The sequence below is a fragment of the Elephas maximus genome, chromosome 9 (genome assembly GCF_024166365.1).
Source record: "Elephas maximus indicus isolate mEleMax1 chromosome 9, mEleMax1 primary haplotype, whole genome shotgun sequence".
NCBI classification, from domain to species: Eukaryota; Metazoa; Chordata; class Mammalia; order Proboscidea; family Elephantidae; genus Elephas; species Elephas maximus.
This window is the reverse complement of record NC_064827.1, coordinates 62,499,498-62,513,421: the sequence shown is the minus strand read 5'-3', so window position 1 is coordinate 62,513,421 and position 13,924 is coordinate 62,499,498. Positions and strand designations below refer to the sequence as shown.

At 39.9% G+C, this 13,924-nt stretch overlaps 1 protein-coding gene across 1 annotated transcript in view; it reads right to left on the bottom strand.

The window, feature by feature from the left end:
• Positions 1–1,604: 1,604 nt before the first annotated feature.
• Positions 1,605–13,924, bottom strand: part of SLC31A1 (solute carrier family 31 member 1) — a 47,100-nt gene continuing 34,780 nt past the window's right edge. The window contains exons 2-5 of the mRNA XM_049895115.1: positions 8,167–8,317; positions 7,595–7,667; positions 6,143–6,311; positions 1,605–4,844 (exon numbers count right to left, since the gene is read on the bottom strand). Coding sequence (XP_049751072.1) covers positions 4,643–4,844; positions 6,143–6,311; positions 7,595–7,667; positions 8,167–8,286 — 564 coding nt within the window. The 5' untranslated portion in view covers positions 8,287–8,317 and the 3' untranslated portion in view covers positions 1,605–4,642. The remainder of the gene's footprint in view (positions 4,845–6,142; positions 6,312–7,594; positions 7,668–8,166; positions 8,318–13,924) is intronic.

Below are 13,924 nucleotides of genomic sequence, written 5' to 3'. Positions count from 1 at the left end.
TCTACAGTGTGCCAGGTACTGTTCTAGGACCCTGGTAAACATCAGTGAACAAAATCGACAATGGTCCCTGCCCTTGTGGAGATTAGATTCTAGTAATTTTATGAAAACTTGATCAAGTTATCAATTTCCAGAACAGCTTTGTAACTAGTTTGGGATAACGTTGGGAGGACAGGCAATGGAGGGAAACAATAGGTGTGCTCCTAACAGTATCACTGTCATCCCAATTCTCCCTCCTTTCCCAGCTTGCCTAAGAATTTTTTCCCACCAGAAACCAATCTGAGGAACAACAACAGCTCAGGGGCTAATTTTTAATTATGGCCTATTATTTTTACCGCTTCATTCAACTGCAGGGAACCACCAACTGTGGTAGCAATTTTTGAAACCATCGGTTCAAAGTGACCTCAGCTGGATTTTACTCAGCCTTTCCAGAATAGTTTACGTCTAAGTGATAAGAATGTAGGAGAGGCTGGGCAGAAGGGGATAGCTTCCCTTCTTGTTCCAGCCATTATACAAAACTTTTATTCTTCCACTTTTATGTAGGACCTTAAACTCTGTTATCTCAAAGTCTTATAAACACATTGACTGAGGCTTCAGATAGGGAAATCAAATTATTCGAAGCCTGTAAAGGCCATTGTGGAATGGCAGAAAAACGAAGGGAAGAACAAGAATCTGCCTCAGCCCTTGTCACTCACTGGCTTCCCAGCGGGGTGGGTGTTGAACAGGTATGGAAGAAGCTTACACAGAAGCATGTGCCTTCTTGATTTTTGCCCCTTACATACTAGCAGCCAACACTTAGGTCTCAGTGTGTGAGGCACTGTACTGACTGCTTTCTGTAGATTACCTCATTTAATTTTTAACTCCTTTGAGAAAGCTACTTTATCCGAGTTTTACAAAAGGTGAAACTGATGCTCAGCTATTAAGTGGTGGAGCTGAGATTTGACCCAGGCAATGTGATTTCTGAACCCCTGCTTATAATCTTCCTGCTTCATTACTTCCCTACTTTTCCATAGCTAGGTCTAAGAAAGTGGGGATATTAGGGTGAGTGAGGTTGCCTTTTCAGTTCTCAGGAAATTTTCTTGCTATTTTAATTGTTAAAATGAGGCAATTACTAGACCAACAGATAAGAATGGAGCCGTCTTTTTTGGCACTACAGAAATCATATGCATCAATTCTGTATTCCTACTGCTTATTTTTAGGAAGATGGTCAGGTGCTTGTGAAGAGAGACCAACCTTATCCAGAAAACTGTACCTTTCATTTTCCTGAAAGTGGAATAACAGTAATCAGTAGATAATAAAAATATAATTATGACTTGGATGCTTATTTGTACTGGGTGCTTTGCTTCTAATTCAAATAGGTGCTATTATTCCTTTTTATAAATGTGGAAACTAAAGCTCAGGGATTATTAAATAACTTGCCCAAGGTCACATTGTTAGTAAGTGCTGAAGCCAGGATTCAAACCTGGGTATGCTTGACTCCGAAATCCGTGCTCACACTATACTATAGAAGAGACTAGGAGTGGTACTGAAGCAAGCCATCAGACTTTATGAGGTCTATGAAGAGACTAGCCAATTCTGCTGTCACACTCTGGGTAGAAAGACATGCATAAAATCACAAAATCAAAGTATTTATTTTGTTCTTTTGCACACGAGACTGTTAAAACGTATCTACTACAGCAATACTGCTCTCTAGGAGCTTACAATCTAAAACAGTCAACATTAATTGTAGACCCAGTGATTAAGGCATTACATGAAATGCATACTTTGTACCTTTAGACGTTATCTTCTGAAAGAAGCAGCTAGAGACAGCAGGATCAAAAACAAATGACGTGAAAGTATACCCCTTGCCCTTCCAGCTCCTTATAAGGAGCCCCTTTAGGCTAGAACCCAAGACCAGTGCCCCACAAGCTGAAAAGGGATTCCAGGCAACCCTACCATAGTAGTAAAGAAACTGCAATCTCTAGCCCCCTGGTGGACACAGTGAGGAGTCCATCTATGGGTAAAAGGGAGCTGAGTGTTCATCGTAGACTGGAGACAGCACCAAAAATTCTGCAACTGTGGGGATCGTACCAAGTAGCCCTTTACCGACCACTATAGAAATTTCAGTGGGGCAGCTGCTCCTTGAAGCATGCTTAAAGTCTCTAGCAGGTTTTAGGACTTTTGGTTGGTATCTATACCCACTGTATCAGGAGCAACGGCCACTGCATCAGGAGGGCTATGCAGATTCAATAAATTAGACATGAGATATGGAAAGGAAATTACTGAAAGATAGGGAAAATGAGAGCAGAATAAGGAGCCAAAGAAACAGGGATATAGTCTAATAGATGTGAACAGGGAGCGGGGAAAGATAAAAATTTGGGTTCAAAAGAAGTCAGGCATTAAATTGCAAATGAATAGGATTCAGAAATGAAAGTTGATGAGATAATTGTATTATCACAATCTGAGAACTCAGGAAGGATGGAATTAAGCTTTAAATATTTTCTCCTTCACTGGTTTCTGGCTTTGGCAACCTAGTCTAAAAATCTCTGAAATTCAGGTTTTTCATGAGATTCTCTCTATCCTGAATACCCAAAGACCTACATATGAACTGATGTTTCTGTCTGGGAGTTTAAAATTTATAGCACTCTGTCTTAACTGGCCTTGATTTTTCTTACCTTCCTGAGAAGGGTCCTGTTTCTGGAAGGGTATTTCATAGGAGCGCCTGCCAAGGTGTCTAGAGATCACCAGGGTCATTACTAAACACTGATTCTCATTTCACTTGTCAGCGTTTTATTATTCCTTGGCCTCTGAGACAATAACAGGCTATTTACACCTTAATGTTGGACTCTGTCATTCACTCTGCTCAGCACTTCAAGGGGATGGAATGAGAGAAATGCAAAGCTCTAAATGTTGGCTCCCAGATTTTAACCTTCATTCAGTCAGCTCATAACCCTTTTCTTGGTTCAAAGCCAGAGAAGTACATATTCCTCACTATCCAATAATTAACTGGCACCCACAGAGAAAGTACAAACTTCAAAACCATGACAGACGCCAACAGGTTAGCTGTGTTTTGTCTCCTCTGGCCCGAGGCATGACTGGAGGGCGGGATTTAATAGACAGCACTGGAAAAGTAAATTTACAGAGGTAGTTTGGACTGGGAACAAGACTGCAGTGTTGACTAACAGCCAAAGATAAAAACTCAATGTGATTCTTCATTAAGGAGGAGAGGTTTTGGCCATTTGTAATCTAATGAAGCCCCCCAAAGTAACAAAGATGGTCATGTGGAAGATGAGGATCTGCTTGGTGTGAGCACGGATGTCGGGGGCTGAGGAAAACCTGGCCATCAGCTGACTATACATACACCCTAAGCCTCTCCAAAGGAAAGGCTGAGTGGGTTTGCCCTTCTGACCCCATGAATGGCTTGAAAGCTACTTTCAAGAAACCACAGATCTTTAAAAATAAAGACCAGTGGTTTCTCTGACTACAGCCCTTTGCACACTAGTGCGCTCCAGCACACACACAGTTGGATGGACCTGAAAAATGTTTGTGGAATGATTAAGTAATTGACCAGCAGAATTTAGTACTTGAGTTAAGCCCAGAGATACCGCCTATTAATCAGCAATTCAAATTCCAATACCAGGTAGCTCACTCTACCAGGTGATACTCGCTTAGTTTAAAGCACAGATTCTCAAAACGTGGTCCCCTGATAACAAGAGTATTACCTGGAACTTATTAAAAATGCCAATTTTGGGCCCTAGGGTTAAGGCCAGGAACCATAGTTTGAACAAACCCTCTAGGTGATTCCTATGCATGCTAAAGTTTGAAAACCACTGCTTTAGAGGCAGAGACTTGAAAACAATCAGTGGGAAAATCATTCAAACCCTTTTGCTTCAATCAGTTGTGACAAACCAAGGTAGTACTAAGTCAAATACTGATAGTTTTATTTAAAACATCTATTTCTATTTTCTCAAATTGATTGTCTTTTTTTGGATTGGCAAGTTCATCATAATCCAAATCAAATGTTAAGCAGGGACACAAGCTGCTAAGTCAGCTGCCCAGGAATGCACACTTCTGCAAGCTCCACCCCTATGCACACTCCAGAGATTTTGGTGGAAACATCACACCTAGGGAAAGGTACAGTATATTTCCCAGTATTCAGTCAAAAAACTGGAATTTATTTTCTAGTGTTAGGTTTGGGCTCTGGGTTTAGTTGGGCAAAAATTTTCCTCAGATGCTATCAGTCCTGTCTGAAGTCAATAATCCCTTTCTACCACTCATCCAGAACAAAACCACCAAATTCCCATATTGCCTGTTAAAAAAACCCAAAAGATTAAAAAGAAATCAGGAGATCATGTCATTGAAGATATAGCTACCTGGATTAATCATGAATATATAACATGGATCTAAGATGACTGTGAGGAAAGGACATCTCATGGGTGGCCTCTCCTCAAGAGAAATGGGAATCTCAGCTTATTAGAAAAAAGTCTGGGGAGATTACCACTTTAACTCAGAGACTATAAGCTAAACCTCTGTTGAGCAAGTGTGCGTGTGTGTGTGTTTGTAAGGAAACAAGAAGCAAAAAAGGATGACTGGAGTAGGGATCATGTCTTCCAGTCTCAAACTGCTTCCCGTTGCAATCGATAAGGCCACACAATGGAGTCCAGTGCTAATGGCAGTGCTCAGTGATGTCCACCACTACTGCCTTCTTCCAGCTGAAGAGAAAGTATCCAGTGCCGGCCCCTGCTGCCACAGCAATGCAGAGGTACCCGTTGTAGGTCATGAAGATGAGCATAAGGAAGTAGCTGATGACCACCTGGATGATATGCAGCACTGTTTGCAGGAGGTGAGGAAAGCTCAGCATCTGCTGCCTGGAGAGGAAACAGGGACAAACAATCAGGGATCCTGGGAGTGTTCAGGCAGCTGTACGGATCAGGATAAAGGGGAAACAGTTGTAGTCATGTAGTCACGAGCCCAGCCTGAAAGGACTCCCTCACAGCCACCCTGGCAACTCACAGGTACTTATGTATATGTATGTTCCTTGTTGGTCCCTGGAAACAAAACGTGATAGAGCTGTCAGGCTTACAAAAACTCCCAGATATGGTTTTATGCCAGTCAGAGGAACTCTTCTGGGGAGGGGGAGGGGAAGGGTAATCCCCTAACTTAACCTTCACCTTGGATCCTGAAAGAGAAGCCCTAAACTAAACCCTCCCACACTTATCTGGCCAAACATTTTCAGGCCTTCCATTTTTGTGAAGTTCACAGCCTACAAAAATGGAAATAGAGTTGAGTGCTCAGTGGTGTAGTAGAAAGTACTTCTTTAGAGATCAGGAGACCTGGCCTCTCACCCCCTCTGTCACTTAGTTTTGTCACCTGAGGCAAGTCACAACCTATTTGGCCTATAAGCTCATCAGTACAATGGGAATAAATAATACAGTAAAACCTGTGAAAGCCAGAACTTCTATAAGGCAGAAACGTGTCAGAGAAGAAAAACGCAAATATTTTCCACTAAAAGTGGTAAGACTGCACCCTGCCAGAGGTAGAAAACTTGGAAACCCAGAAAAACAAGGCAGTACTGTCGAGTTCCGGCTCTCACAGGTTTCACTGTATTGCGTTTGCTTGAAAGCAGGGTGTTTGTCTACAAATTCCTTGAGGTCCTATCTAGTTTTAAAGCCTACATTTCTATTAGGATTGAATCTCAAAAAGCATTTGCCAATCTGTGGAAAAAAACAAGTAGTTATTCGAATACTTTCTGAGAGCACAGACATTAGTACAGTCTTACATTGTAAACAAAACGAGCCTAGAGCTGGGCAGGTACAACTTTTTATAGAAAGGAATCAGTTGGATTCTGCCATTTATCTATACCCTGACCTGAATTTCTTTACCTGTTCGTTATTATTTTGGCAAATATTTAAATACAGATTCCTTGCTTACCTTCTTCCAAGTGACCAACACAATTCAGAACTAACATTCATGTTTGCAGAAGCATTCCTATTATTTCTCCTTTGGCCTGTTGATGACCCACAACCCTAAACCTCCAAAGACAGTTTTGATTAAGGTCATATAGAATTGCTAACACAGGATGAAGGTCGCTGCCAATAAAACAGCTGCTTTGCTGCTTCACTAATTCAGCTCTCCAGAACTGCCATCTGGACGTGTTCAATCTTACCCAACGGTTTTGTGTGTCTCCATAAGGATAGTTCCATTTGGCCCTGGGACAGGCATGGAATTATAGCGGATGCTGACTTGTGACTTGCGCAACAAGCTCTCTCGGGCTATCTTGAGTCCTTCATAGAACATTGCTAGTAAAAACACTGCCACAAAAGCTCCAGCCATTTCTAAGCAGAGAAGGAGAAGACAGGGGTATTGTCAAATGTGCAAAATCATAGCCAGTGTGCTGTCCAAGCTAGGAGGACAACATAGAAAATGTGCTACTCTTAGTTTCTTAATACATTACACTGTTCCTCTTCACTTGCCCAGACAAGGAAAACAGTTAAAACAGTGTTAATGAAAACCACTGCCTCTGTTGACGAACATGCTCATTTTTGACTAAGATAACCAAAAAATTATTTGAACAAAAATAATCTTTTGGTCTGGCTGTTTGATGACATTAAATCAGCCTGTTATATATATTGGGAGAAACCCAATGTAGGCTATGGAAAAAGGGACTAGAACAACTTATTTGTAAGTGCTGGCTACATTTCCTGACTAGGCAGGCATTTCATGTCTACGGCTTTCACAATGCGAGTGCTGGTAATGATATGAATATATTCGAACTGCTAATCTATACATTAACTGAACTAAATACTCCCCTTCTTCTCAAAACAAACTGATTTTGTGGAGCCAAAGATACTCCTGGTACCTAAAGCAGTCCAAGTGACTACTGAGCTTCTGGAAGTTACATTTAAGACACAACAAGTTAATGTTAGAGGCACAAAGATATGGGTGATCAGCTACCCCAAGACTAGGAATGACCCTAAGATGGGCCATGCCAAGAATCAAAAAGAATGTAGACCATAGTTGGGTGCACCAGAAAGAACACTGAACTAGGTAGGTCTGTAAGGTATGGGTCCTTATCCTAGCTCTGACACATTAACTCTATGTGATTTGGGGCAAGTCATTTCACTATTTGAGTCTTAATTTATCTGTAAATGAAAGGGTTGTTCTAGATCAGTAGTTCTTGACCTGAGGCTATTTTGTGGTATGGTATCTACAAAACGGTATTTCTTATGTCATTTGAACCTGACTGTAGTCTTATGTCTAGGACCAATAATTTATCAAATGAGTAAACGCTCTGGAAAAGGACAAAAGGACATGGATTGGAAAACATGTCTATCTGGTATCTAAATTATTTTTCAGAAGCTACATAAAAAAAAAAAAAAAAAAAAAATAGGCACATGTTATTTAAGGAAGGCATACCAGAGAACCAAAATAAATATTATGTACTCTCAACTTCTAGGTAGGAAATAGGAACCGAGATAGTTACATATCATAATCATCCTGATTCTATATTTTGGGCAGAAAGGGGTGCTCGTTTTCCAAATTCTTTGCCTACTAATAATTTCTCAGAATCTCTCTCTCATGTGACCATCACCTTCAAACATCACCTGATGGCACTTACCTCCAGCTGTATTGATCACCAAACCAGAAAATAATACTTCCACATTCTTAAAGCCAAAGTAGAAGGTCATAGGCTGTCAAAAAGCAAAACAAGCCATTAGAGATGACTGAAGGTCCTAAATGAGAATTTTCAGGCAAAAAGCTCAGTCCGTTCGAGATCTGGATAGTAAGTTAAGAAGAGACGTTCTCTGAAGTTAGGCTTTTTCCTTTGCTTTGGTATCACTACCACAGGAACTGAGCAAAAAAGTATTCTCCTTTGCCTACACCATCAACTTTTGTCTTTTCCCCTTTTCCACACAAAGCATAAAGACCAGACCTTAATTCAGAAAAGGTTAAATTTGGAAGACGGTACTACAGAGGAAAGAAGTCTAGAAATCTTTGTTCTGGTTTAGCTCTGTAACTAATTTGCCACATGATCTTGGGCAAATCACTTAACTTATCTGGGTCCGCCTTAGTTTTTCCTCATCGGTAAACTGACATTAAAGATAATGATCTTCCATTACTAAAATTCTACCATTTCTATTACTCAAGTGGATAGGAAAGGGCCCAAGCTGCCTCTCCTGTGGCACTTACCATCATCATCATCATGTTACCATCTTCTCCGCCATGGGAGTGTGAGACTGAAGTGGTCGGGTGTGATGTGGTATTGCTGTGGCCCATACCACTCATCCCTGTATGATGCAGATGACTCATTTTTCCAGGAAATGTTGAGTCAGCAGATGATCTTTTAAGAAAAAGAAATTATATATAATAACTTAAAGATACCATATCTTGTTTCTTGATAAATACTCTGCAAGCCCACATGGAATTTTGTCCAATGAATGAATGCTGTCTGCGCATCTTTACTCAGAATTATTTTTCTAATCCACAGATGGAAATAGAAGTAATTTGTGCTAATAGGGATTACCTTTGGAGACTGTGGCAAAAGGGATGTGCACCTGACCTTTCCCTATTCTGTAGAATTGTTCCTTCAACATACATATTCAATATACGTTCAGATTTAAATATGAGATAAGGGGAAGAAGAATAGCTCTTTTGGGCTGCAGGAAGCAATTTGTGATAATGTACAAATGGATGTTATTAATTAAATTTCACTGCTCTAAGGCTGTTCTGGAAACCCTGGTGGCGTAGTGGTTAAGTGCTATCTATGGCTGCTAACCAACGGGTTGGCAGTTTGAATCCACCAGGTGCTCCTTCGAAACTCTATGGGGCAGTTCTACTCTGTCCTATAGGGTCGCTATGAGTCGGAATCAACTCAACAGCACTGGGTTTGGTTTGGAAGGCTGTTTTAATCATAAATGTCAGTAGATAAAAAGCAAGTACTTCAGATAATTTACCTAATTGGATGGCTTATGTTTAATCAGGATATTCAGGATACATTTTCACGTATTAGACAACCAGGCTTCAGCTAATTTAAATTTGCAGAAAGGTCTATTGCTGCCCTAGGCAAGTACTGTGCTGAGAATTTAGATACAATTTCAATCCTAGCTGGGCATTAGAGTTGAAAACACGGAAAACAAAGTATAAATTGGATATTCCATATTAAATTATGTCTAGACAAGGGAACACTCTCAGTCTCGCATCTTTACTACCACATCACTGCTTTATTGCAAAAGTAAATCTGAGACATAAACCAAGGAGTAAGAACTCCTATAGCTCTGAGAGGGCAGGGCTAGATGTTGATGGATTCTCTTTATGGGTCCCTTCACCCCAATTTGTGGAAGAACGAGTATGTGCTAAACTCTACTGGTAAGTGCTAGTAATTCAACAGTGAATAAGACAAATGAGGTACCCAGGTGGGGATAGAAACAATAAACAAGTAAACAGAAGAATTTCATGGCGTGATTAGCACTGTGAAGGAAATGATCAGGATACCATGACGCCATTATTAAGAGATAGAGAGGAGGTATATTTTAGATGATGTTGTTGTTAGGTGCCATTGAGTTGGTTCCAACTCATAGCGACCCTATGCACAACAGAACACGAAACACGGCCTGGTCCTGTGCCACCCTCACAATCGCTGTTAAGCTTGAACCCATTGTTGCAGCCACTGTGTCAATCCATCTCCTTGAGGGTTTTCCTCTTTTTTGCTGACCCTCTATCAAGCATGATGTCCTTCACCAGGGACTGATCCCTCCTGATAACATGTCCAAAGTATGTGAGACATAGTCTCGCCATCCCTGCTTCTAAGGAGCATTCTGGTTATACTTCTTCCAAGACAGATTTGTTCGTTCTTTTAGCAGTCCATGGTGTATTCAATATTCTTCTCCAACACCACAATCCAAATGCATCAATTCTTCTTCACTCTTCCTTATTCATTGTCCAGCTTTCGCATGCATACGAGGCAACTGAAAACACCATGGCTTGGGTCAGGAGCACATTAGTCTTCAAGGTGACATCTTTCCTTTTCAACACTTTAAAGAGGCTTTTTGCAGCAGACTTGCCCAGTGCAATGCGTCTTTTGATTTCCTGACTGCTGCTTCCATGGGTATTGACTGTGGATCCAAGTAAAATGAAATCCTTGACAACTTTAATTGTTTCTCCATTTATCATGACGTTGTTTATTGGTCCAGTTGTGAGGATTTTTGTTTTTATTTTAGATAGGAAATTTATATAGGTTCAGGGAGCTATGTCTGTCTAACTCAGAAGCACAAATAGTCAGGTTTATAACTGTCTGTTCTTCTTTCCTCAAGCCACCCCAGGATTCTATGACAGCAGGCTTAAGAAACAAGTTCTTACTTTCCACCAAAGGACAAGGCAAAGCATCAGTCAGAGATAGTCAAAGCTTGACTTTGAATTTAAATAACGTTCAAACCAGACACTATATTACTTTTTACTATATTACTTTATAATGAGCTTCACAATCTGGTATTATTAATACAGGTGTCATAAAGGGACTAGATTGGAGGAACAAAGCCATAAATAACAGGATCTTTGTCCACAAAGGTTTTATAATAAATAGTAAAAAAACAGAATACACTAAAAAATTATCAACAAAACAAGAGCACACACTAAGTGTAAATGATGGGACAAAGAGTAAGTGGGCAGCAGTTTTCAGATAAAAAAAAAATCATGGCAGGATGGAGGGATCACAAATTATGATTTTGAACAAGGCAAGTGAAGTGAAATAAGAATGGAAAGAAAAGACTTGCTGGCAGGAGGACCATCCACACAAATTACTACATCCTCATAAAGAGACTATAAGCAGAAGTCACAAATTTTGTTATCTTCCAATAAGAGGCTGGAAAACGATTATAGCATAAGAAAATCATAAATGATAATTTCATTCCATATTATCAACATGAATCATGGCCGCTGATTCAGTGAATATTTGCTGAGTGCCTTGTGGTGCAAGGTACTGAGCAAGATAAAGAGATGAATTGGACACAATGTCTTTCATTAAGGAGCTTCAAGGCTAGAAGATAAAAGGGAAAACTGAACAGTTCTAATTTTACTTCAGGCATAAGATGACATGTAACAGACTGTTGAAAAAAAAAAAAAGCAAGAACACAGCATCACAAACTATTTAAGATTTGTATCCTTGATTTCCTTGATGAACTTCTATGTATTCTTCCCATTCACAGTTTTCAGAGACCCAAACCCAAAACCAAACCTGTTGTCATTAGTTGATTCCAACTCATAGTGACCCTGTAGGACAGAGTAGAACTGCCCTACAGGGTTTCCAAGGCTGTAAATCTTTATGGAAGCAGACTGCCACATCTTTTTCCAGTGGAGCGGCTGGTGAGTTTGAACTGCTGACCTTTCTGTTAGCAGCCAAGCACGTAACCATTGCACCACCAGGGGTTCTTCTGGAGACTCATGGGGTCCTAATTATTCAAGCACAACCTTACCTTTAGAGCAACCTGCTCAATGAAGATACATTATTAAATCTCTTCAGGCATATCCAAACCAAACCAAACTCAATCCCGTTGAGTCGATTCTAACCCATGGCAAACCTACAGGACAGGAGAACTGCCCCATAGGGTTTCCAAGGAGCAGCTGGTGGGTTCAAACCGCTGACCTTTTGGTTAGCTAAGCTGAGCTCTTAACCACTGCACCACTAGGGCTCTGTCAGACATATCTGTAACCCAGAAATTTATGTTCACATCTCAAAAATACCTTTCAAAGTATGCACTTGTTTCAGAGTATCACCTTTGCAGAAATATTTCATATTGAAATATATTAGGAAAAAGGGCAGAAATAAAATTTTCTTTCTTTCATTGCAAGTAGACAGTGAAACCCTATGAAAGACTTATCAAATGGTATATGAATAGGAAGGTAAGGAATCTGGTAGAAATTAACATGCAAACATACACTGTAGGCATAAATTCAAACCAATCCCGGCATGCTCATTAACAGTCTTATTCTAGGAAAAATTCCACGGAAATATATCAAACTCAAATGATATCAGGAAAGGAAAAACTTAGAAATTAATTATTAAAGCATCATAATTGAAAGCCATTGTCTTAGTTATCTAGTGCTACTGTAATAGGAATATCAAAAGTGGATGGCTTTAACAAAGAGAAATTTATTCTTACGCTTTAGGATGCTAGAAGCCAAACTCAGGGTGCCAGCTCTAGGGGAAGTCTTTCTCTCTCGGCTCTGGGGGAAAGTCCTCATCTCCTTCCAATATGTATGGGCCCAGTGTTCCTTGGAGATCTTCATGTTCCTGGCATCAAGCTTCCCCTGGTCTAGGAGGTTCTCAGTGCAGGGACCCTGGGGGTCCAAAGGACAGGATCCACTCCCAGTTCTTCTTTCTTGGTGGTAGTAGGTCCCTCTCTCTCTGCTTCATTCTCTCTCCCTTTATCTCTTAGAAGATAAAAGGTGATTCAGGCCACACTCCAGGGAAACTCCCCTTACATTGGATCAGGGCTGTAATCTGAGTAAGGGTGCTGCGTCCCACTCTAATTCTCCTTAACATAACCTAATCTTGCCTCATTAATTACAGAGGCAGAGATCAGGATTTACAATCAGATCATTACATCAGATCATAAAATGGAGGAAACCACACAATACTGAGAAACATGGCCTAGCCAAGTTGACACATATTTTTGGAGGACACAATTCAATCCATGACACGTTAAAATTTTTTCTGTTCCTACTTAGCTTTTCAGTGATGTGCCATATATATTTTAAAAGCAATCAAACACACTTGACCCATCCTTTCTAGAATGGAAATTTTACTTACAGGAGGCAAAGTCACAATTAGTCTGCTTCCTTCAATAGTTTTTGGTTTATTCAACTTCCTCTAAACCCCACTGCAACTTTATCTACTTGCTCTCCAAGAATTGTTTTCTCTAATTTAGCTCAACCTCTACTGTCTCTAAGTACTGAATTCAAGGTCTACAAAGTAGCTGGACTGTACTTTTTTTTTTTTGGAATGTTCATAATACCTTTATTTGTAATAGCCCCAAACAGGGAACAACACAGATATCCTTCAACCAGGAAGTGGATAAACAGTCTGTGGTACATCCATATAATGGGATGCAGGCAGTCTCCAGGTTATGAATGTCCAATTTACATACAACTCATAGTTATGAACTAACCCCACAAAGCCTATGACATTAAAAATTTAAGGTACATACAATGGTTCATAATAATTATTGGGTGCTACTTTTTGATGTGTATCAAAACATTATTATTACTATTCCTGTATTATTTCTTTGTAGTGATTGTTCTGTATGTTTCTATAATGATCTCAAATCCCGTAAGGTATAAGACACTATTATTCTTTCAAAATACGTATGTATAAGCACTCATAATGTGAAAATACGTATGTATAAGCACTCATAATGTGAACTTAAAAGTACAAATAATCTACCTTTGTGAGGGTCTCTAACATTACAAGTCATTAGAAACCTGTAAGTCATAAAGTTGCTTAGAAACTTTCTGAACTTAGATGTAGAAGCATGTGAAGTATGTAAAGAACATAAACAACCTTTAAGTTGACTTTGACCTGACAGGTTGTGATAAAGAAGACATAACATAGCTAATCTTTGTAAACTAGCATTGAGACATAAATCTCTAACCTTGAAGAGAAAATATGTCATCTGGCTTACTCTCTTTTATCCTGGAGAAAAGACATACTACTCTTTGATGTCACACTGGCCTTTTTTTTTTTTTTATTAACTTTTATTGAGCTTCAAGTGAACGTTTACAAATCAAGTCAGTCTGTCACATATAAGTTAATATACATCTTACTCCTTACTCCCACTTGCTCTCGCCCTAATGAGTCAGCCCTTCCAGTCTCTCCTTTCGTGAAAACTTTGCCAGCCTCCAACTCTATCCTCCCATCCCCCCTCCAGACAGGAGCTGCCAACACAGTCTCAAG